At 38.2% G+C, this 23,822-nt stretch overlaps 2 protein-coding genes and 1 non-coding gene across 5 annotated transcripts; all 3 read left to right on the top strand.

The window, feature by feature from the left end:
* Positions 1–621: 621 nt before the first annotated feature.
* On the top strand, positions 622–693 carry TRNAP-UGG. The gene has a single exon. It is a non-coding gene; the product is annotated as a tRNA-Pro (tRNA).
* Positions 694–10,130: 9,437 nt separating this feature from the next.
* On the top strand, positions 10,131–22,739 carry LOC123236056 (ribonuclease 4-like). Of its 2 annotated transcripts, none has more exons than XM_044662318.1 (3): positions 10,131–10,156; positions 21,219–21,275; positions 21,801–22,739. In XM_044662318.1, the coding sequence occupies exon 3, from the start codon at positions 21,824–21,826 to the stop codon at positions 22,253–22,255; it is 432 nt and encodes a 143-aa protein (XP_044518253.1). In that variant the 5' UTR covers positions 10,131–10,156; positions 21,219–21,275; positions 21,801–21,823; the 3' UTR covers positions 22,256–22,739. The 2 variants fall into 2 exon arrangements, with proteins under 2 accessions (XP_044518253.1, XP_044518252.1); XM_044662317.1 differs by having other exon boundaries at positions 10,135–10,179.
* Positions 10,133–14,710, top strand: ANG (angiogenin). 2 transcript variants are annotated; one of them, XM_044662314.1, is made up of 2 exons: positions 10,133–10,179; positions 13,815–14,710. In XM_044662314.1, exon 2 carries the CDS (start codon positions 13,840–13,842, stop codon positions 14,290–14,292), a length of 453 nt encoding a protein of 150 aa, XP_044518249.1. In that variant the 5' UTR covers positions 10,133–10,179; positions 13,815–13,839; the 3' UTR covers positions 14,293–14,710. The 2 variants fall into 2 exon arrangements, with proteins under 2 accessions (XP_044518249.1, XP_044518250.1); XM_044662315.1 differs by having other exon boundaries at positions 10,139–10,156.
* Positions 22,740–23,822: the final 1,083 nt, after the last annotated feature.

Here is a 23,822-nt window from a genome sequence, read left to right as displayed (position 1 = left end):
ATGGTGGGGGCTTTTCCGAGTACTTAAATTCAGTTAAACACCTATTTAAACTTCTACAGCTTTCAAGGAAGTTTCCTTTTCCAGAATGGGTTATTAATCTAAGGGCAACGACTCTGCTCCTTCCTAAGGGTCGGCAAACGTAGCTGGGAGCTTTCTGTTGTTCACAACCTTCCTGTCCCTCCCAAAAGTGCACAGAGACTAGTGTCCCCTACTCTGGGGAAAAAATCCAGTCAGGCTGATTGCTGCTGTTCTGTGGCCAATAATCGAAGTCTGGTTTTCATTCACGTTAGTGATAGAGAGCAGACAGAAGTCTAGTTAATTTTACCCTGAGCTTGAAGAATTATTCTTGCTGTAGAAATGAAATTCTTAGTTCCCGCCCTATTCTTCCCTTCTATCTCTTATTTAGTTTCTAGTCAGAATCCCAACAACTTCTGAGGAGCTGAACGAAGTTGGGGGGAGGAGAAAAATGAAATCGGGGAAGGAGTAAATGATGAATTGGAAGGTTAAACAATAGATAAGAAACAAGAAAAGAAAAAAGAATCAAATTATTATATTCAGTCCCGGAAACAAAATGTGCTTGTATGTAACACACAAGAAGTTTAATTGAAGAGCCAGACGTGTGGCTCGTTGGTCTAGGGGTATGATTCTCGCTTTGGGTGCGAGAGGTCCCGGGTTCAAATCCCGGACGAGCCCCTTCTTTTCTAACCCTCTACTTTTGATTTTTCTTCTCTAAAACAAAAACTATAACGAGGTCTATCGAAACTTTTCTTTTACTCTAGTTTTCCCAGATAAAAGGACACGGTGATATTAGTGAGAGCAAAGGGAAAGTTCTGAGAATCTTGTTACTAAACCAAACTGACTCTTATTCCAAGGTTCATTCCCTCGCCCCTCCTTCCACCCCGCCTCCCCCAAGCCAAATACTTGCAAGCCTCTAGTGTCTCACCCATTGGAGTTACACCTCCCCACCTCCTAACAAAATCTTTTTCAGCCCTCTGCTGCCCCCTGAAGGTACTCCAGGAATCAGCTCCCAGACTCTGGTTTCTATTTTGTTGATTATAGGCGCTGAGGCCCAAAGCAATTCCTCAGATTCATACCAGAGCCCCTCCGACACTGGGGCAAATGAAGAGTGCAGGGGAGAAAGTTTCCTAATGTTAGACTGAAAAACAGTACGCATCCCCAGGTTGAAAGTACAGTAATTACCTTCTTAGTTCCAGGGGACTTTTATGTTACATGCTGTCTCTCAAATGTATTACACAATACACACATCACACATGAATATATATATGGCAGTTACACATAAATACACACCCATAACATCTCTCTTTTCTCTCCTAACACCCTCCCCTTTCCTCCACTCACTCCCATGTCCTCTTTCGAGTTTACTAACTTCTGCTGGCCAATGAGTCAGAGCCCCAAATCCCACATTTGGTACATGGCTTTGTCTTCTTCAGTTGGTACTTATTCCTATTATCTTGGCCAACTTTCTGCCCACTCTGAGCCTGGGATGGTAGCCAGCTCATAGTAGGAGTTCAATAAATTCTTGTGGCATTGATTTTTTTTTTAACCTGTAAAGAGTGCCAGACAATGGAATAAATCTGTTAACTTTTGTTAATTCTTCCTTTCTCATTTCATTTTTATAGATTTTCAATCCTGAAAGGAACCCTTATTAAGAGATCATCTTCCTCCTTTCCCACAGCTGAAAGAAGAAACAGGCCTGTTGCTCAACATCACACAGTGAGTGCTTCTTTATTTTTATTATCATTATTATTTAATAAAGAGGCGTGGAAGGAAAGAAAAGCTTTGACTAACTTGTCTTTCTTACAAAATTTTTTTTAAGTTCAAAGTCAAATGATGCCTCTGCCCCCAAGAATTTGTTAAACAAAATTAACTAAATCGAATTTGTTCAACAAAACAATTCTATTTGCTGCACAAGTCTTCAATCTATAGTCTACCACCTCTTCGCTGAGAGGCAGGAGGCATACTTCACTCTCAGTTCTCTGAAGAGAAGACTGATCCAGTGCATTGGTCAGAATAATGAAGTCATTCAGTGTTGTTTTTCCTTTGTTATTGTATCATCTTGCACATTATTTTGCTTACTTGGGCTCTGCCTCAATTTATTCTATTCTTCCCAAGCTTGTATGACTTCTAGTTATTTGGCTCTAAGGGTGTGACACTATCTTATTACGTTAATACATAAATATTTAGCTATTCTTTCCAATAAGGGCACCCAGACTCTTACTTGATCAATTAAGGCAAATGTGTAGGCAGAGTCAGTGTGCTGGAAACATCAATCTTCCTTTAAAGTTGAAGTTAACGCCTCCTTTTTCTGCTTAAGTGTTTGGACCCATTTTTTGAGGCTTAATGGTCGTATCCTCACTCTTCCTTATTCCAAGAAGACTATCCTTGTGCTTTTGGCAGTGGCATATACCAGGACCCCAAGAGAGGAACTTCTGATATGCATCTTCCTATTAGAATTTTAGGAGAATCTTTAACTCTGATATGAGACTGGGCATTAACATAGGCCACACATTAATTACTTAGCAGATATTATAGTTATAGTTGTGATGAGGAAGCAGGTTGAACAAATGGTCCCTTATCCAAGCATTTATTTCTGTCTCCACCTCTCCAGATACTACAACAGAAACATTTATTAACTACTCACAGAATGCAACATAACAGTGAGGAGGGACCAGGAATATTTTTTTTTATTTTTTTATTTTAAACCCTTAATTTCTGTATATTGACTTATAGGTGAAAGAGTGGTAAGGGTAGGCAATGGGGATCAAGTGACTTGCCCAGGGTCACACAGCTGGGAAGTGTCTGAGGCCGGATTTGAACCTAGGACCTCCAGTCTCTAGGCATGGCTCTCAATCCACTGAGCTACCCAGCTGCCCCCCAGGAATATTTTTTGAAGGAGGTGATATCTGAGGTGGACCTTAAAACCAAAGGGTAAATTGAGATATGAAAGGAGGCCTGTCCCAAATCACTGCAGCAGGGAAGAGAAGATCTGGCCAGTAGTAGTACTGGAGTATTTGAAGGGGGATGATGGCTATAACTAGGTGTGTTAAACCTTGCTATTTTTATGTAAGAGAATAATTTATAAATATGCCAATAAGTACAGGCATACATGGAGGAGTTTTTTTGGTGGAGAAGTAAAACTCATTGTAGGATACTTTATTGATAAGCATACCAGAAAAGAATAACCTGTATAAACAACATACATACAATTTCTTTTCTGGGTGGTTGTCTCAGAGTTTGCAGAAAAGTGAATATTTAACCCTTGGGTCTATTTGGAAAGGTAAGTATGTAAGCAGGACTTTGATCTCTTTCTCTTTTAGTCAACAAAGAGCATGTCTTTGTTCTTTGCCAAGCAAGTCCCAAAATGGGATTTTTCCATTGTCAGAGGAATGTGTGAGTTCTAATCCCTGTGCAATATAAATCATTCAGACTGGTTTGCTGGGTGTGTGATAGCACAGGGACAAGAAAGGGCCACCATAATAGGATATTCAGGGATTGACACTAGTAAAAAAAAAGCTACACAGAATCAGATTGGAGGCACTGGATGTTGATAGTTATGCTAGTCTGGTGTCTCTGTGAGCATTCTTGGGTTATCCTCTACCTTTTGACTTTAGGCAGTGAATTGGTTGTGTTTTTCTAGGCAGTAGTTGTAGCTACTCAGATTGTTCTAGTCTCTGCTTCAAAAAAAATTGGTAATAATTTGTTGTCTGGTCATCCTAGAAGGTCACAGGTTGATATATATATATATATAATTTTAAACCCTTAACTTCTGTGTATTGACTTATAGGTGGAAGATTGGTAAGGGTGGGCAATGGGGGTCAAGTGACTTGCCCAGGGTCACACAGCTGGGAAGTGGCTGAGGCCGGGTTTGAACCTAGGACCTCCTGTCTCTAGGCCTGACTCTCACTCCACTGAGCTACCCAGCTGCCCGGTTGATATATTTTTTAAAAATTTTAGAGCTCAATCCTTAGTTGCCTGTTTATTTTTTAAAGTACAGCATGGAAATTATTATAATGTGACATAGCTGAGGGCTTATTGTACCTTTGCCCACCTAAAGAAAGTTTCCTCAATAATTACTAGCTATATTTCCTTTTGAATGTTCTTTGATTGTCAGACATCTCTTTTAGATCTCTGCATTCAATGTAATAGTGTTCAATCATCGATTAAAAAAAAAAACTTTACTGAATACCTATGTCCAAAACAACTGTGAATCTGGGATGCAGAAATGGAATAATAATAATAGTAATGATGATCATGCAGAATAAATAAATATAAGGGGAAATCAAATAGTCCAATGTAACGGGAACATAAACATAAATCGAAAGTAATTTGATATACGACTAGAAAGGCAGGTTGAAGACAAATTTTAGAGGACCTTGAATGACAGGTTAAGAATGGGTTATTCTCCCTCCTCTTAGGGCAATGAGAAAACCATTGAAGATTTTCTGGTAGTGGAGTGGTATGAGCATATTTGCTCATGAAGAAGATTAAACTAGCAGTTTTTTTAATGGATTGGATGGGGGAAAGTCAGTAGGATGTCATCACTTATCTAGTGAAGGCCTGAACTTCTAAATGTGTTCCCTGGGATCACTTCCCATCATATATGGTACTCTCATAGCAGAAAGCTGCCTGTTATGGTTTGTTCAGCTTTAATAGTCAGTAAAAAACTTGTTAAGTTTAAAGTAAAGACAATTTTAAAATAAAATAGAATGGCAAGAAAAGTACTAACAAAATATTCCTTCACAAACCCTGGGGCACATTTTTACATAAATACCCACATCAGCAGGGAACATGCATAGAGAGGCATATGTGTTGGGAATATATATAGTCAAGGCACACAAAATTTGTGAGTCCAGGGCATATACATGGAGGACAAACATGAGCTTTAACTCAAGCTTTAGCAGTGTTTATACTGCTTCTGTTAAGACTGCCTATTGCTGGTTTCATAGTCTACACTTATTCTACTAAGTTGACTATGAAGTTCTTGCCAGATTCTGCTGGACTCTAATTCAGGTGAGGTATATTAGTTGTGCAGGGAGAACTAGAACCTCTGGTATGAGGGTTCCCAGAGCCCTTTTCAAAGTCACTCATCCACCTTTGATGTCTACCTGCCACCCAACTCTCACCTATGATTCCAAGAAGCTATCATGCATAGCAGCCACATCCCAGTAAAACCTCAGCAAGCAGGCTAAACGAAGTTGAGGGTAACTGACAGACCTCAAACCTATCAGTGACTTAGGGGGATGTCTACCTCAAGCATGTGAAGACTTCCCTGGTAGAATGGGTAGATGAGAATAGTTTGTTCCAATGGTCATGAAGATAGCTGAAGCAGGTTCTGTGGAGTGCTTAGAGCTTGCTCAGACATTGAAGATGACAAGGTCATACACTCATCCCAGGCCATTGCCAGTTTTTGTCCTGACTTTTGTCTTGCCACTGGTCTTTGATGCCTCTGGAAGAGAGTGTAAGACTGAGGACTTTGTGCAACTCTGCCTCACTCAATTCAAAATACAAATGAGTCAAGACATCCCAGGATGATGTCTTCAAAAATTACCGATGAAGAATGAACATTATCTTTGGAGAAAAGTGGGTACTGCCATGGTCTTTCAGCAAATAGGCTTTTTTTTAGGCCCTAGGATGTGTACTAAACCCCTACTTATTTCTCTAGTAGGAGACAACTAGCTTTAAGTGCTCATCTCTTTAGAACAAAGAAGGTGGTCCTCTCAGTTGGCTAAGGCTTGAAACCTTAGTCTTTTCATTGGTTTTCTCTTCCTGGTGAGGAATTTGAGTTCTTCAATCAGAGAAGTCACTATCATTAATTGTAAGCTTTCTATGTAATTCCCAAATTTTAATTATCGAAGACCAGAGAATAAACAAAACAATGATTATTTGCCTAATAACTACCAAATAACTCTGAATCTGAGGAGTCACTATTTTCCAAACCCCAAGTCTTTTCTGTTTGCCCATGTACTAAGTCAGTAAAGAAAAACATAGAAAGACAATGCCAAGTCAAGAGGTCCAAGGTCATCTTTTCTGCTACTGGATGGATTGTGTTCCCAATCCCTTCCTATGCTTTTAGCCAGACCTCCTAATCGATAATGGCTGCAGGAATCTTTGGGGATTGTAGTAAAAAAAAAAAAAAAAAAAAAAAAAAAAAAAAAAGGCAACCTAAGTTCTGTTTCTAGGGTGAGGAAAGTTCACAATACTTGAAGGAAGTGAGAAAGGGGAAGTGAGAAAGACAGTGGCTAAACAAGAGGAAAAGATGATTTTGGAAGAGAGACTAACTGGGAGTGGCTGATTTGGATAGAGCTCTTCTGTTCAATGATGAACTTATTAAATGACTGGAGAAGGTCTGTGTACAAGAAGGGACTGAGGCAACTGCCTATTGTCACTCCTTGGGATCAAGGACAGTGAAAGTTTAACTTCTTCTCCACCATCTCACAGAACCTGTAGCAAGCACCTTTAAGAAAATCCCCTTTAATTTCTTTAAGCTGTTTTCTTCTTTAAAAAAATTCTGAAATTAACAAATACCATTCCTTTCTCCTCAAAATAAGTATTTCCATATGCAAATGTAGAAGAGAAAAATAGGATTATATATGTAATTGTTAGTCTTTTTTCCATACCGCAATCTGAGCCCATTACTTTCAAAATTGTCCTGTTTTGTTTATGTTCCCTTCTGCATATTAAAAACATTTTTATGTCCTCTTCTTTTTTCTTTTTATTCTTTTTGCACTGACATACTTTCCTTCCTTCCATTGAAAGCAGAAAAAAAAAATAACTCCTTGACACAAATAAGATGAGTCAAGCATACCAAATCAAAACAGTGGCAACATTAAATGTATTTCTTTCCAAAATTTAAGTCTATCACTTCTCTGTTAGGACTTCAGGAACATGCTTCATCATAGGTCCTTTGGAGATGTGGGTGGTTGTTGTTTTGCTCAGAATTTTAAAATTGTTCAGAGTTATTTTTCTTCACAATGTTGTAGTAAAAATGGTTCTCTTGGTTCTACTCACATCATTCTTCATCAGTTCCTGCATACCATTATTCTTTGAAATCATCTCTTTCTTCATTTTTGCCAACACAAAGTATTCCATTATAGTCACACACCACAATTTTTTCAGACATTACTCAATTTGGGGAACTTCTTAGTTTCCAGTTACTTTATTTTATTTTATTTTAATTTTTCCTTTTAATTTTCTTTTCAGGATTAAAAGTTTATTTTGCTTTGGACTAATTCCTTCCTCTGTCTTAACCCTTTTCTCCATATCCCTGCCTACTTATTTATCTGTTTTGTCTGATGTATATATCAAACACATATGTGTATGCATGTATTCAAGTCTTCTTTGTTAAGTTCAGGTAAAAGTGATGCTCATCTGGTATCTTACCCTTCCTTTCTTCATGTTTGTATACTTTTTTCTCGTCTAACTTTGAGAAATAACAAGTTCTGTCTCCTTACTCCTTTTTCTCTACTTTTTCTTTTTTCTTCTTATATCCCTCAGAATCTAATCAATCCATACTGACATCCCCTATTTTTCCTAACTCCTACTGTACATTCTAAGGTATTTTTCTAGTTCCTTCCTCCAGGGCTTTTATTTCATTTTAAATTTCTTAACTTCATTACTTCTATTTATTCACATAATTCTGAAGGAAAGTCCATTTTGGGGGTTTGTTTTTAGGTTGGATTTTTTGACATCTCTGGATCTATTACAATTCTTTTTTTTTTTTAAAGGCAAATTGGATTAAGCAACTTGCCCCAGGGTCACACAGCTAATAAATATCAGAGGCCGTATTTGAACACAGATCTTCCTAACTACAGGTCCAGCACTCTATCCATTGAGTCACCTAATCGCCCCTAATATAATTCTTTACAATGATCTGTATCTTCTCATGCTTACATATCTTAACAATCTCAATTCTTGGATTCGAACTTTGTATTAGGGCTAGGCTTTAGCTTTGGTTGTGCTTTTGGGAGGGATTGTCTGCTCTGCTTGGCCTTGTCTGGGTTTCTGCTCTTACCTCTTCCCCCTGAGGTCGACTCCCATCCTTGAATGTTTGGGATTTAGAATGCTAGATCTTTGAAGAATTTTAGACAAAGAAACCCTGGGCCCAAGATATTTTAGTATGAGTGCTACTGTACTTGGACTGGTTGTTGCTGCCCTTGGTCACTTCCCAGGCCCCTGATGTGGGTTTTCAACTATGTCCAGGGCTTTCTTGGGGGAGGGCCCCACTCTGTCTGCCTCCACATACAGAGCCTTGGAGGCCACATCTGTTGTCAGCCTTTCTCTGGCTCTGATCATAGTAGGGGGCTTCCAGTTAATTTGTCTGCACCCAAAGGAGCTAGCAAGGATAAAGTCCCAATAATTCTTAAAGATGGATTGATTCAAGTGCTGTCCCTTGTGATTCTGAATAATGGACTTCTTTGCAGTTGATCTTTCTTCATAAATAGTAGACAGAAAACTTCTGCCTTGGATTGTGAAGTTTCACAAAGAAAGTAAAGTGTCAAGTAAAGGACCTGCCTAGCAAATAATTGCTGTGATTGTGACATGGATCTGATGGACAGTGGAGATCATGCTGTTGCTTGCCTATCTTTTGTAAGCAAATAATGCCCCCACAACCCCTACCCAACTGATACCTCTGGATTTCTCATAGCCTCTTTAATATTGGCAATAGTTATGTGCTCAGGGTCAGAGAACTTCATTATAATAACAATCTTTCACTTTGTATCACATAATGTTTTTTGAAGCCCTTTCTTTTACGTTGTTTAAAGTGATGGGAGTATTTTCATTGTTGCCAAATGAGAGTGGAAGCTATTTGCAACAGAGTTGCAAAAAGGGAAAGTTTTTGCACCATCAATATTTCAGATGTCTCTTCTGAATCATTCAGGCTTGATCATTCTTCCCCATCTAGTTTTCACAGTGGGTAGAAATTCAGGGTGAGGGCCTGTAAAGACTATGAAAAGAGGGAGGGACCCATTGGGCCATTGTCATTAGTAAAAATGACACATTTTGACAGCCCTTTAAGATTTACAAAACACTTTCCTCCAGTCTTATGAGGTAGACTGCTATTTTACAGAGGAGAGAAGTAAGGTTCTAAAGAGTGAAGGGACCTAGCTAGTGAAAAAAGGTACTCTAAAGGCACTGGACCAGGAGACAGAAAACTTTGGATTGTACTCCTAAATATGCCACTTGATCATGTTATGAAAAACTGTTTGATTAATGTCGGAGCAACCAGAAACAGTCATGTGCATCTAAAGTCGACAGACCTTTGACTGCCATTCCTGGGGATGGAAGCACCCTCAGGGACGGAGTATCCTGTGTCAAGCAGTCAACTTGGAAAACAGTATTGCCCACGTGGAATCTAGAAGCCTCCAAACTTATAGCCTAGAAAGATTTAATGAACCTCAGTTTACTTAGCTTAAAGGTGAAAGCCCCAGGTTTGACCTTGTCACGAGTTCCTCCCTGAGGGAGAGTCTAACTTCACTAGTCTCAGACTAACAACAGACCTTATTTGAGCTTGAGTGGGGATGGCCATTCCCAACAGTGCCAAGTGACTCTTTAGCGCAGTAGGCAGCAAGTCAGTCTCAAGCTGAAGGTCCTGAGTTCGATCCTCTAAAGAAGAGTGTGATACAATGGGAAAGGCTTCTGGAGACAAAAAAGAGTCACTCTACTTGGGCTTGGCCCAAGTAAACTGGGGTTCATTAAATCTTTCTAGGCTACAAGCTTGGGGGCTTCTAGATTCCACATTGACAATATGAAGATTTGCATATTTCACACACCCCAAACATAAAGATCTATGGGAAAAATTATCTTTCTCTAAAAGCAACAGATTAAAAGGTCTTCTGAAGACAGAGTAGATTCTCAATCTCTATTGACCACTCTCAACAGACTTTGGCTCTCTGGGCTAATCTCTAAATTCCTTTGGTCAGGTTAATATTTCACTTAAACACCCCTCAGGTGAATGACTTCTCCCTTGTTTGTACAAATCAAATGCCCTTGGTCTTCTTGTTTCTAATAGAGGTTGGGAATTAGCAAATCAATTATCTCCACCCCTAGTCCTTCTGAAAACTATATAATCAGATCAAGGGGATGAAAGATGCTGAGAGCTCTCTTCCAAGGAGGAAACCACCGGAATCCTTCTCCAGTAAGGGAAATTAATTGATTTTTGTAAGATTCCTTTTTTACTGAATAATAATCTAATCGAATCTATCAATCTACCTATTTATCATCTAATTTGTTTTTCTTGTGATTCACAGATATTAATGTAGTTATTGTGGGATGGCCCTTCCTATCTTACTTAAAGGGTTTGAGTCTATATATAATTTGAATAAACTAGGTTGTCAGAATCACTTAAACAATCAGGGTTTTATGGTAGGTATGAGTGAGGTGATGGACCCTTCCACCAAGACAAACAGAAGAAAATCTATGAGCCAGACCTTTAAATGGGGGGACCCCAACATGTGTTAGAGGCTTCAAACTGGAGGAAATTTGTTTATGCTAGGATCAGGTATAGGAAAAAAAGGAAGTCTCAGAATATTTCAATATGACAGTCCATAGAGGGAGGAAGTTTTGTTATTTTTGTCCTTGTAACTCCCTGGCTATTTCACCGAGTGTCCCCTTGCCAATGGCTCCACATAGAAACAGAACAAAAGCTATTTACAAAGGCAGGAAAATATGAATCATACAATCTCTTTGAAGAGATATGTGATCTGTGGAAAATCATTTGGGAAGAAATATTCCAAAGCCATATTCAGGAACAGTTTACCCCCCCAGTACTAACAATAATTTAATAGTTTAACATTAAGCATGACTTCTGATACCAGTACCAGAGACACAAAGACAGAGGCAGAGATAGACACAGATACAGAGAGTCAGATATGAAGGTGGAGACAGGGAGATAGAGATAAATACACATGTATGCACACAGAGAGAATGATAAAGACAGAGAGGAAGAGAGAAAGGGAGACAGAGACAGAAGAAGAGAGACACACAGAAAGACAAAGATGTGTGTGGGGGGGATCGTTGTGGGGAGAGAGATGCTTGGTATCTACTTTTTTGGTCAATCTACTATTTTTTGTGTGTACAAGTTGTTGTATGGTAGAGGAGGATAGATGAGCTTTTGTTGCTACTAGAGTACATTTCCTGAATTTTTTTGATTCAGAGCCAGCCAGGTAAGGTCACAATCAATCAGAGACAACCTATGTTTATGCTTTCAATTGGGAAGAATATGTAGACATATGAATCAGAAACTGTGATTACAGTTCCTGCCCTAATCTGGAGTGCTTCAGTCTCTAATGGCCAAACTGCTTTGTAAGCAGGATTCTTAAGATAAAAGTGGCCTCAATACAGATTGCCCAATGCCTTAATCTTAATTGTGCTACTCGATGGGGCAAAGTGAGGGCACATATCAATGATAGAGGAACTTGACTTATCATCAACTGCTTTTAGCCCTTTGGTAAGCTATGTCATGCATGAACAAAGAGCGCACCAGAATCTGAATGTTTTGGTCACTTGACTTTTATTACATAAAAGGTTTTTAGTGACAAGGATGAATTCTAAACAGTGTGGTTTTCCTAAAATATCCCTGTGGCTAGGGACTGCCACTTCATCATTCACCTACCACCAGTCCTCTCCAATAAGGTAACGTGGGTTTAGATCTTAGAGTTGACTGAAGTTTTGGCAGGAGACTTCTAGATGGAGTTGGTTGATGTTTTCTGACTCTTTGAACCAGTGATGCCTTTGTGACTGTACATGGCATATATGCTTTTCACTAATGTTGGGAGAGAGCAGTTTGGAGAGTTGATTCCACCAAATATTTCCTCTGTCTTCTCATCTTCTTCATCTATGTTAGGGAAAATCTGACTTGAATAGAAAAGAAAGATTTGAGACCACTGTGTGGCCATCTTGATCCTCATCTAATGATTTTTTAATATGTTGGTTGTCCTCTTTCCATTGTCTCTCGTAACCTTCAACTTGAAAAAGCAAATCTTTCTCTATTTCAGGTCAAATTGGCATATGATCATAGTAAATAAAATGCTGAAAATATTTTCTCAAGTAACTCAAAGAGGAAACATTCCTAGGAAACTGTGTTCCAAGTGTAATGAATAGTGGCAATATAGAAGGACTTGGCAAACTTTGGGAAGCACAGCATTCATGGTCCTGAGCCACATAAGCAAAATAATGTCAGTAGGAATTATGAGTTGATGTTGTATGCACATAAGACTCTAATTTTAAGGACAAACATTAATGTTTTTCTGAAGAGTAGATTTCACTCAGCATATACCCTTCCTGTGACCCTCTGGCCAATAAAACAAATTCCATTGTACCCTGATCTTTTATCAGTTACTATTTTGTTTTAAATTAGGAGAAGAGTTCAGATTGAATCTGAGGGTAAGAGATGTCTGACATATGAGAGGGATATGTAGTATAGGGGAAACCAGACTGGGCACCAGAAAATCTTGACGTGTATTTCGTTTTTTAGTACACACTAGCTATATATAACCTCGGACATACTACAAATCTCTAAGGTTTAATTTTTCACTCTTAAAATAAAAATAATGATAGTTGTACTTACGAAATAATATAATTATTGTCATGGGCAAATGATTTATGCCACATAAAATACTTTGTAAGAAAAAAAACAACCTGTAAACATAAGCCATTCCCTTAGGCTCCTTTTTGCTCAACTATTTTAGTATGACTTAATTTTTAGTGTGTGCATGATATTTTTTATCCACCACTGCCATCTAGTGACTCATGAGATAATTCTCCATCAACTGTTTAAAAACAACAAAACTATCATGGAACCCATGGATAGCCAATGGTTTTCTAGCTAGAAGTGACCTTAGAGATTATTAAGTCCAACTTTTCATTTTGAATATAAGGGAACTCAGACTCAGAAATGTTTTATCCACTGGCCCAAGTTCCTACACCTAGTAAATAGCTGAGCTGCTATCCATATCCAGGAAATCTGATTCTAAAATGAATTTCCAATCAATCAATTAACCAATCACAAAGCCATTTATGTATCAAATTCAGTGCTAGGCAATGGGGATGCAAGTGCAAAATTGAGCTAAGTCCTGCTTTCAAGGAATTTTTATTCTACTAGGAATACAGCATTTATTAGGGGAATGGTAGCAAAAGAAAGGGCTTTTGTTCTAGGTAGGAGTCAGAGCACTGCAGATTTGTTATATCCTTTCAAATAATAATGATGATACTAATTCGATTATTTTTCCTGATAAAGAGGTAGAATGTTGATGAGGGAGTATATAGACTGCAATAGGACAAATGTCAAGATACTGTTTAGGTTTGATATATTGGTGCATGGTTGAGTGGGAAGAAGCCTAATATGAGGATTGCCAGATAAAGAAAATTAAGGTCATGATCAACTCATCCTCTAATCTGGACAATTCTGTAGTCCACAAAATGAATAAATTAACCCTTCTGTGGTGGATATGGGGGTAGCATCTCTGGACATCTGTTAAACCCCTAGGTTTAACTCTTCCTGGTAGAGAAAGAAGAATAGAAAATCAGATGGCCAGATGCCCCTAATGCTTCTAGGAACTTGCTTCTTCTTGGACATGCTATGCTAATGATTAGTGGTTTGTGGTTAAAGAATTAGAAATAAGGAAGGATCAAGTATGCGAATCCAGACTCATAGTCTTTGGGCCTTGGGAACTTTGTGGCTATAGAGTTTTGCTCTCTTGGCAAGAAACAAAGTAAAAAAAGGAACAAAACATTCCATATTTGACTTTCATTTAGAATGATGTCCTATAATGGTTGCCATATCCTTCCTCCTCTAGCCCTTGGCAGAAACGTCTGGGAGAGATGGTGATGTTTCTTAAGGGCATGGGCCCTTTCTTGCTGCTCTTCATCCTGGGGCTATGGCTGGTTCCACCTTCTTTGACACAAGAAAATGCCAGGGAGAAACACTTCTTGACTCAGCACTATGACTCCAAACCAAAGGGCCGGGATGACAAGTACTGTACAAAGATCATGAGACAGAGAGGTTTGACCCAGCCCTGCAAGGAAGTGAATACCTTCATCCATGGTGATTACCCCAGCATCAAGGCTGTCTGTGGAGATAAAGCTGGGAATCCCTATGAAGGGGGAAGGCTTAGGATAAGCAAGTCACCATTTCAGGTCACTACCTGTAAGCATCGAGGAGGGTCTACAAAACCTCCCTGCAAGTACAGGGCCACTCCTGACCTTAGATATATCATCATTGCCTGTGAGAATGATTTACCTGTCCACCTTGACCAGACCATCATTGCAAAATAATTTACATAAGAAGTTTGGCAACCTGAGGCATGGGTGTCCCAAGTGGTATTTAGGTGGATAATAACGCTATATACTATGATTATGTCCCTTATACCAGCCTTCCCACCCCTTCTCTAATTAGTTGTATTTTTTCTTCATGTACTTCTCTTTTCATGCCCTCAACATCTTAGACTTGGGATACTGACAAGTTCCTTTGGCAAAGTTGCCAACACCTGATCTATATGTACATAGTAAGATTGTTGGGTTTTGCTAGTTCTGCTTTCATTACAAGGAGTTGGAACTCTATGCCTCTTCCTTAATGTATACCCCTCAATTCAGGAATGGTTGTAACACTTATTCTGAATCTCTTAACAGATTAATTGATCATTTTCTTCTGTTTTGTCCTTTGGGCATTTTCAATAAATAAAATATCATTGAAATCAGTAATCATCAGTCTTCTCATTGGTTAATTGAATATTAAACTTATTTCTCATTCTTCTCATCTGCTTCCTTAGAGGGAAATCAATAAAATGGAAATCCTTTCCCTAACTTTGTACCCTTTTATCAGTCTCTGGATCTCATAATAGTTTCTAAAATTAGTATTGGTTGGATACCCTTCTCAAAGCAGTGTGAGAAAATTCCCATAGTTCCAGACTACTAGGAAAAGAATTTAGGTGAATCAGGATGCTTCTCACACCATAATTTTGAAAAATTCAAGAAGTGTCAGTTATTTTCCCCATAGGCCTCTGAGAAAGTGCTCAAGAGATCTTTCAATTTAATTATGGAAGACAGAGAAATGGGTTATTGATTCTTGAATTCATTACAGCAATCTTCTTGGGAACTTGGATTCTTTGAAACACATTCATTACCTGAGATAGGAAAAAGAAGAGCCTTCTCAAATATTGAATATTCGGAAATATCAGGAAAACTAGTATTATTCATACCTTTACTAGTTGGCAGTCAAAATCTCTGAAAGAAGAATTATATCATGGCCAAATTCTAGAACTTCTTTCATTGCTATCTCCCTGATCTGGGACTCATTTACTATTATATAGGCCATTGTCCCTATCAAAGATAGAGAGAACAATGTATGTAGGGTATAGAAAAGGGAAGAACACACACACACACACACATATATTATTTTTATTTTATTTTTTATTCAAAGATATTTTATTTTCCCAAATTACATATGATAACAATTTTCAACATATTTTTTTTCTGAAATTACAAGATCCAAATTGTCTTCCTCCCTTCCCTCTCCCCTCTCAGAGATAGTAAACAATTTGACCTGGCTTATACATGTATTATCATGCAACCCATACTTCCACATTGGTTATTATTGTAAGAGAAAATCATATATAACCAAAACCTCAAAATAAAACTGTAAATAAACTAATGTGGAAGATAGTGTGCTTTGATCTGCATCTGACTGCAACAGTTCTTTCTTGGGAGGTAGAGAGAATTCTTTGTTTTAAGTCCTTCATATTTGTCTCAGATCATTGTATTGCTGAGAATAGCTAAATCTTTCACAGTCAGTCATTGTGCAATATTGCTGTTACTGTGTATAATGTTCTTCTGGTTCTGCTTATTTTACTCTGCATCAGTTCATATAGATCTTTTCAGCTTTTTTCTGATATCTTGCTTATCATTTCTTATAGCACAATAGTATCACCAATATATGTCACAATTTGTTCAGCCATTCCCCAACTGATGGACGTTCCCCTCAGTTTCCAATTCTTTGCCACCATAAAGAATTGCTATAAATATTTTTGCACAAATAGGCCTTTCCCCTTTTTTATCCCCCCACTTTTTATTTTTTTATTTTTATCCCCCCTCCATTTTTATATACAGACCCAGTAGTGGGACTACAGGATCAAAGAGTATGCATAGTTTTGTAGCCCTTTGGACATAGTTCCAAATTGCCCTCCAGTATGGCTGGATCAGATCACAACTCCACCAACAATGCATTAGTGCCCCAATTTTGCCACAACCCCTCCAACATTTATCACTTTCCTTTACTGTCATATTGGCCAGTCTGTTAGGTGTGAGGTGGTATCTCAGAATTGTTTTAATTTGATGTCTCTATTCAAGAGTGACTTAGAACATTTTTTCGTATGATTATTGATATCTTTGATTTCTTCATCTATAAGTTGCTTGTTCATATCCTTTGACCATTTGCCAATTAGAGAATGACTTGTATATTTTAATAAAATTTACTTAATTCTCTACAAATTTAAGAAATTAGACCTCTATCAGAGAAATTTATTATAAAATTTCCCCCTAGTTTTGTTTTCCTTCTAAACTTGTTTACATGGGTTTTATTTGTATAAGAAGTTTTTAACTTAATGTAGTCAAAATGATTCATTTTATATCTTATAATGATCTCTATCTCATTTGGTCATTAATTCTTCCCCTCTCCATAGATTTGCTAGTCAAACTATTCTTATGTTCTCCTAATTTACTTATGGTTTCAGTCTTTCTATCTAGATCACATACCCATTTTGATTTGATCTTCATATAGGGTATGAGATATTGGTCTATACCTATTTTCTGCCGTACAGTTTTCCAGTTTTCCCAGAAGTTTTTGTTAAACAGTGAGTTCTTATCCCAAAAGCTGGAGTATATATGTTTTATTACTACATTAAAATCTCTCTAACTGCAATGTTTCCCAACTACCTCAAATAGTCCATTTATGACATTGAAACCTTAGATCTGTGTTGGCAAATGTTTGGCACTCATGGCAGAGGGCACTACTTCCTTTCCTCTCTCCATTGCACCTGAGGATATTTTTTACTTTACTCACCTCTGCCCAGGAGCCCAATGGGGGTGCTTTTCTCCCTCCTTTGTCTGGGGTAAGGGGACAGCTCACATGTGATGTAAGGTTTGCTATCACTGCCTTAGTTCCTTGGTCTGATTTTAGTGACACATTGGAGATGCATAGCTAGTTTTGATCACAACAAGAAAGTATTTCTTTGTCTACTTGAGGGGCTAAATGGAAGATAGCAATCTTGAATTTACTCTGCAGGACACATTCAGTAGAAACATTCCATTTTACATAACCAAATGCTCTTTATTGTAAATGATATGTTAATTTGGCAGTTCAGGTAATTGGATTTTAGATCAGAATCATACAACGTATCAAACAAAGTACTTCTTATCACAGTTTGGCTATGCTATCCTGGCCCTTCAATGAAATCAGAGGATTCCAAGATCAAATTACCTGTAGAAGAATGAACTCAAGGAAGGAGATTGTGTACAAGTTGGGTAAAGGGTATCTTTAGAAGCATAATTAATGGCTATAAAATATCATAACTTATGCAAATATCTTTCTTATGTTCCTAAAAACATAGGGGCTTTATGAAAACAAGGAGTTTCTACTATATGATTTCCAAGGCTCTTTTCAGCCCTAACATATGATGAGACTTTTGATAGAAGAAGGATTTTGATACAAGTCCTATGGGTGAACTTACTGAGGATTTTATTCAGCTGTAAGAGAAGGAAGAAATCAGAAGAAATTATATATCTTTGTCACTTAAGACTAAATTTTTTTTTCAATTGATGGGCAATGAAGTTCAGTGAAATCTTAGCGTGGGCTAAGATTTGATTACAAGCATACTTTGTCATGATCATAGGACCAATTTCCAGAATTCCAGTCAGAGGAAGATTAACAAAAAATCAGAAAGATACCCCAAGGAACTGATCATTTGTGGTGCTCCAGCATTCCATTTTACATTATTGCATTGGCAGTCATGACTGAGCTTTAGGGGTAATTCCTATAGGTCAGTGGTTCCCAAACTTTTTTGGCTTACTGCCCCCTTTCTAGAAAAAAATTACTTAGCCCCCTGGAAATTAATTTTTTTAAAATTTTAATAGCAATTAATAGGAAAGATAAATGCACCTGTGGCCATCACTGCTATCCTGGATTGCTGCAGCACCCACCAGGGGGCGGTAGCGCCCACTTTGGGAATCACTGCTATAGGTGGTGTTGTACCACTTTTTCATAATCTACTCGAGTTCTAGTCACTTCCACTTGAAATTCTAAGCTGGAAATGGTTATTGACAACTCTTCCTCAATATGGGATTTCTCCTTTTCTTAAATACTTTTTTTAGTGGTTGGTTTTGTAGTGAGTTAACAATAGGGCCATGATTATTGATTAGATTTTCGTGTGGACCAACTGGGTCTTCTTGTGATGAAGTGTCACAAGAATATATAAAGTAGCTAAGTGGTATAGTGAATAGAGTATCAAGTTTGGAGTCTGGAGTGAGCTCAAATCCAGCCAGATACTATATGACCCTGGGCAATTCACTTAACTTCTTTTTGCCTCATTTTTCTAATTTACAAAATGAGGATAATAGCACTTATGAAAATCAAATAGGATAATAATTGCAAAGTGCTTAGCATAGTGCCTAGCACACAGTAAGTTGTATAAATTTTTATTATTATTAGTTATAAAGGGTCTAGAATAAGAGACAGTAGATGGAAAAACATAAATGTCACTGATATTGGAAAATCAGAACAAAGTAATGCCCTGAGGAAGGTTCTCAGTGGTAAGTACTGGACTGGAGTCAGGAAGACTTGAGTTCAAATTCTATTTAAGACAGTTAACAGTTGGGTCTCTGTTCAAACCACCTAATCTCTGCTTGCCTCAGTTTCTTCATTGGCAAAATGGAGATAATAATAGTCCCAGGGTTGTTGTGAAGATAAAATGTGATAATACTTGTAAAGTATTTTGCAAACCTTGAAATGGTATGGAAATGCTATTATTATTATTGAATTGAAACTACCTACCTTTTCTAAGCTTTCATTTGCATATTTGTAAAAATGGTGGTATTGTCCGCTTTGCCTAGCTCGAAGATGTTTTGGAAATCAAGGGAGGCTGAGTTCCAGCCTTGAAAATTGAGTGTCTTCGTTTCAGACACTTCCTAGCTGTGTGATCCTGGGCAAATCACTTAATCTCAATTGCCTAGCCTTTGCCACTCTTCTGCCTTGGAACTGATACTCAGTATTGATTCTACTACAGAAGGTTAGAGTTTAAAAAAAATGAAAAAAGGAAAATGACTCTCACTGTTTTCCTTAATGTATGGAGATTAAGGTAGAAATTAACAAAAGCAAGTATGAGAAGTGAGAGAGTCAGTACAGGTACAGGAATGTAGGAAGGGATGAGAGCAGAAATAAAGTAAAAAATATAGGATTATTGAAAGCAGATGAAGGGACAGATAGGGGATCATGAAGTATGACCTTTTAGCATCAGTAGAAATTCTGACAGCTTCTAGTTCTACCTGAGGAGTGTAGAAGATAAGATGTTTAAGTTCTTTCTTGGGCAGCTGGTATTGATAAGAATAGATGGCACAGGGGATGGATTGTAGTGCTTTGGAAGGCCTGAGTTAAAATCTTACCTCAGACGCTTAGTAACCATATGTTCCTGAGAAAGTTGCTGTATCTTTCCTAGGCTCAATTTTCTTTTCTTTAAAGCAGAGATAATAATATCCCCTCCTTCCCAGGGTTGTTGTGAAGATCAAGTGAACAAATGAGTTAATGTATGTAAAATGCTTTGAAAACCTCAAAATGCTATATATAGACTAGTTATTATTTGGCAGATTGTTGTATAACTCCTCTTGAAATTCTCTTTTTATTTAGTGCCATTGAAGATGGGAGAGGTATTTTCATTATTATCACCCATGTTGCTATTCCTTAGTTTATTAATTCAACAAGGAGTTTTGCTATCCTTCCATATATAAGGCACTATGCTGGGATCTAGTGTGTGTGTGTGTGTGTGTGTGTGTGTGTGTGTGTGTGTGTGTGTGTGTGTGTGTGTGTGCGTGTGTGTGCAAGTATGTGTATACACATATGTACACAGACCATGCTGATTAATAGATTGACAAAGGGCCTGGTTTCTATTTCCATTGGGAGAATATCAAAGGAAAAAGAAAACTACAATCAAAATTTGGCTTCATTCTTTTTTCCTACTCCATCTTTGCTTTGAACCTCAATCAAATCTGCCACTCATAATAAGATAAAGAAGATTTGTGTAACTGTGAAATTTCAATATGCCTGTACTTTGTGAGATACATAATCCACTCCACTTTTTGGAACTAGAAGACTCCAGAGAATTAAATACTCCCTAAAGAATCCAGTGATCAGAGGGTGGTAACATATATGGGAATCAGACAAGTAGCCTCCCAGGTTTCTGTAGATCTTATAGAGGTAGTCTTTCAGACTCTCTCTCTCTTTTTTAATTTTTTAAACATTTATTAATAATCATTTTTAACATGGTTACATGATTCATGCTCCTACTTTCCCCTTCACCCCCCACGCCTCCCCCACCCATGGCCGATGCACATTTCCACTGGTTTTATCATATGTCATTGATCAAAACCTATTTCCAAATTGTTGATAGTTGCATTGGTGTGGTAGTTTCGAGTCTACATCCCCAATCATGTCCGCCTCAACCCATGCGTTCAAGCAGTTGTTTTTCTTATATGTTTCCTCTCCTGCAGTCCTTCCTCCGAATGTGGGTAGCGTTCTTTACCATAAATCCCTCAGAGCTATCCTGTGTCATTGCTTTCTGCTGGTACAGAAGTCCATTACATTCGATTTTACCATAGTATATCAGTCTCTGTGTACAGTGTTCTTCTGGCTCTGCTCCTTTCACTCTGCATCAGTTCCTGGAGGTCTTTCCAGTTCACCTGGAACTCCTCTAGTTTATTATTCCTTTTAGCACAGTAGTATTCCATCACCAGCATATACCACAATTTGTTCAGCCATTCCCCAATTGAAGGGCATACCCTCCTTTTCCAGTTCTTTGCCACCACAAAAAGCGCAGCTATATATATTTTCATACAAGTCTGTTTATCTATGATCTCTTTGGGGTACAAACCCAACAATGGTACGGCTGGATCAAAGGACAGGCATTCTCATTCAGACTCTCTTGATGCTTTCTTTTCAGGACCAGACTAGGACGTTTCATCAGGGACATTTGCAGCTCTCCCAACAAAAACCAAAGGTAAACTGGAGTCTTGTTCCTACTTCCTTGTAGTACTTCAATGAAGTGAGTACTTAACTTTCTTGTAAATACTTAATTAGCAGTTATCTTCTCTGAGATGGAACATTACCTTTGATGAAAGAGTGGAAACTGAACCATTTGAGAACAATGTTGTGAATGAGAGAAGCAAGAGTTGGGACTACCTGAGAATGAGGGAGGTAGATGATCAAAGTAATGTTTTCAAAATGCATTAAAAAAAACCATAGGATTATAAAGGAAAGCAATGATACTGAAATAAAGATGTGATTGCTTTCCCATTCAAGTTCATAGAAAACTTAAATTTTTATGGTCAAAGATGCCCATTAAAGAACAATATATCTAGAACAACTAGAAAATGAAGTTCTAGAGAAGAACTGGTGTATAGAGGGAAAAACGTTGTATATGAATGTATAGAATAGAAATGGTTTGTCTTTTGGGAAGGGATGAGCAGTCTGTCTTCCATATTCACATCTCCTTTCCTGCTTCTTGTTTTGTTCTCTTTTTAAGGGCCTCTAACTAGGCAGGAGATAATGGCTATGCAGAAGACTGGATCATTGTTCCTGCTGTTAGCTTTGCTTGGTCTATGGTTGGTACCACCCTCTTCTGGTCAGAATCAGAGGTTCCAACGGTTCTTGAGACAGCATGTGGAGCCTTCTAGTGAAGGTGGTGACTCTACTTACTGCAACCAAATGATGCACAGGAGGCGGATGACTGTGCCAAGGTGCAAGCCTGTTAACACCTTCATCCATGAGGACATCTGGAACATCAACAGTATCTGCCGTACCACTAACATCAGATGCAAGAATGGTCAAATGAATTGCCATGAAGGCATTATGAAGACCACAGACTGCAGAGCGACAGGTGGCTCCACTTCCCCAAACTGTAGGTACCGGGCAATGACCAGAACCAGGCATGTTGTTATTGCCTGTGAAGATTCGATGCCTGTGCACTTTGATGGGTAGGACCGATCCTGCTGGCTCCACCTGCAGCGTCAGTTCCCACTTTTTTATTGTCTGCTAGTGAAAGATGGCAGCTGCCTTGGGCCCTGCTTTCTCGTATCCTTGGTTTATTCTCCTATAACTAGTCCATGATTTATATTCTTTGGCCCTACGGGAAACTGAGAAACAAAGTCTACAAGAGACCCTAAAAGAAATTGAGAAACTGTCTGCAAAAGACCTATGTCTCCTAATAAGCAGCTTTGTTCTTCTATGGAAGGGTTAGATCTTCTTTTTCCTATCCTTGTGAAAGGAAAAAGGATGAGTAGTGATACATTTACCTGTATATCACTTTTTCCTTTACAAAACATTCTTAAGTATGTCATTTTATCATATGATTGTTGTGATACCCCCAATATTGCTAGTATACCAGTCAAATAAAGTGTAATTGGGAACTATTTAACAAAATAAATAAAACCATAATAAAATATAGAAAAATTATGTTTAAAAACTGTCAGTGTGAGGCCTCTAAGATCCTTATGTATGATTTAATGGCTTTGGATTCTATTCGTGCTTGACATCATTACTAACAAACTATATTTTGTCTGAATTTTACTAAGCACTTTTTGAGCTTCATGACTACCCAACATTCCCATTCTTATTTTATGGCTAAGGAAACTGAAGCTGAGAGAAATTAAGTGCAGATTTAAGTATCATAGGCAGAATTTGAATCCTCATCCCTTACCTCTAAGTATAGCCCTTTTTTCATTATAATATGTATCCAAGGAATATTACTACTCTCATTTGAAAGATAAGGAACATGGGGGCAGCTGGATTGAGAGCCAGGCCTAGACACAAGAGGTCTTGGATTAAAATTGGGCCTCAGACACTTCCTAGCTGTGTGATCCTGGGCAAGTCACTTAACCCCCATTGTCTAGCCATTACTGCTCTTCTGTCTTGGAGCCAATACACAGTATTGATTCTAAGATGGAAGTTAAGGGTTTAAAAAGAAAAGAAAAGAAAGAAAAGATAGGGAACCTGAGGCCCAGAGTATTTAAATGACTCATTCAAAATAAAAAAGCTAGTTAGCAGTGGTTTAGTCAAGCAAAGACTATAGATCCACGATGGCAAACTTATGGCACATGTGTCAAAAAGGGTATACAGAAAGTGTAGCCCACCAGAGTTCATTACTAGAAAGGCAGAGGGACTGGGGAAGTTGCTCCCTTCCCCCTCCCCACCATGCTGAGAACATTTTTTTTTCATTTCACCTGCCCCTCTGCCCAGCAGCCCAATGGGAGTGCTTCTTCTCCTGTCTGAGATAAGGGGTTGGGTGCAGGACCCTCAGCATGGTACAGAGTGGAGCATAGTACTTGGTCTCTAAAAGGTTCACCATCACTGCTATAGATCAACTAGCCTCTAATCTGAGCCTCTCTTTTCATGGTACTTGAATGAGTATTAGGATGCTGGCAATTTTTAGTAGGCAAAGAAAACCAGCTTTGGTAGGAGGTCTTCATTAGTTTTGGAGTTGGGACAGTGGAAATATTTGGACTCCATCAATTTCAATCTGAATTAGAATAGAATTGAACTGCCAGAC

Source organism: Gracilinanus agilis, chromosome 2, assembly GCF_016433145.1.
Source record: "Gracilinanus agilis isolate LMUSP501 chromosome 2, AgileGrace, whole genome shotgun sequence".
NCBI classification, from domain to species: domain Eukaryota; kingdom Metazoa; phylum Chordata; class Mammalia; order Didelphimorphia; family Didelphidae; genus Gracilinanus; species Gracilinanus agilis.
Note: the sequence above shows the minus strand (reverse complement) of the source record. Positions and strands in the feature narration are given on the sequence as shown.

Coding starts and splice junctions, on each gene's coding strand:
- ANG (XM_044662314.1), top strand. CDS start 13,840: ATGGTGATGTTTCTTAAGGGCATGGGCCCTTTCTTGCTGCTCTTCATC.
- LOC123236056 (XM_044662318.1), top strand. CDS start 21,824: ATGGCTATGCAGAAGACTGGATCATTGTTCCTGCTGTTAGCTTTGCTT.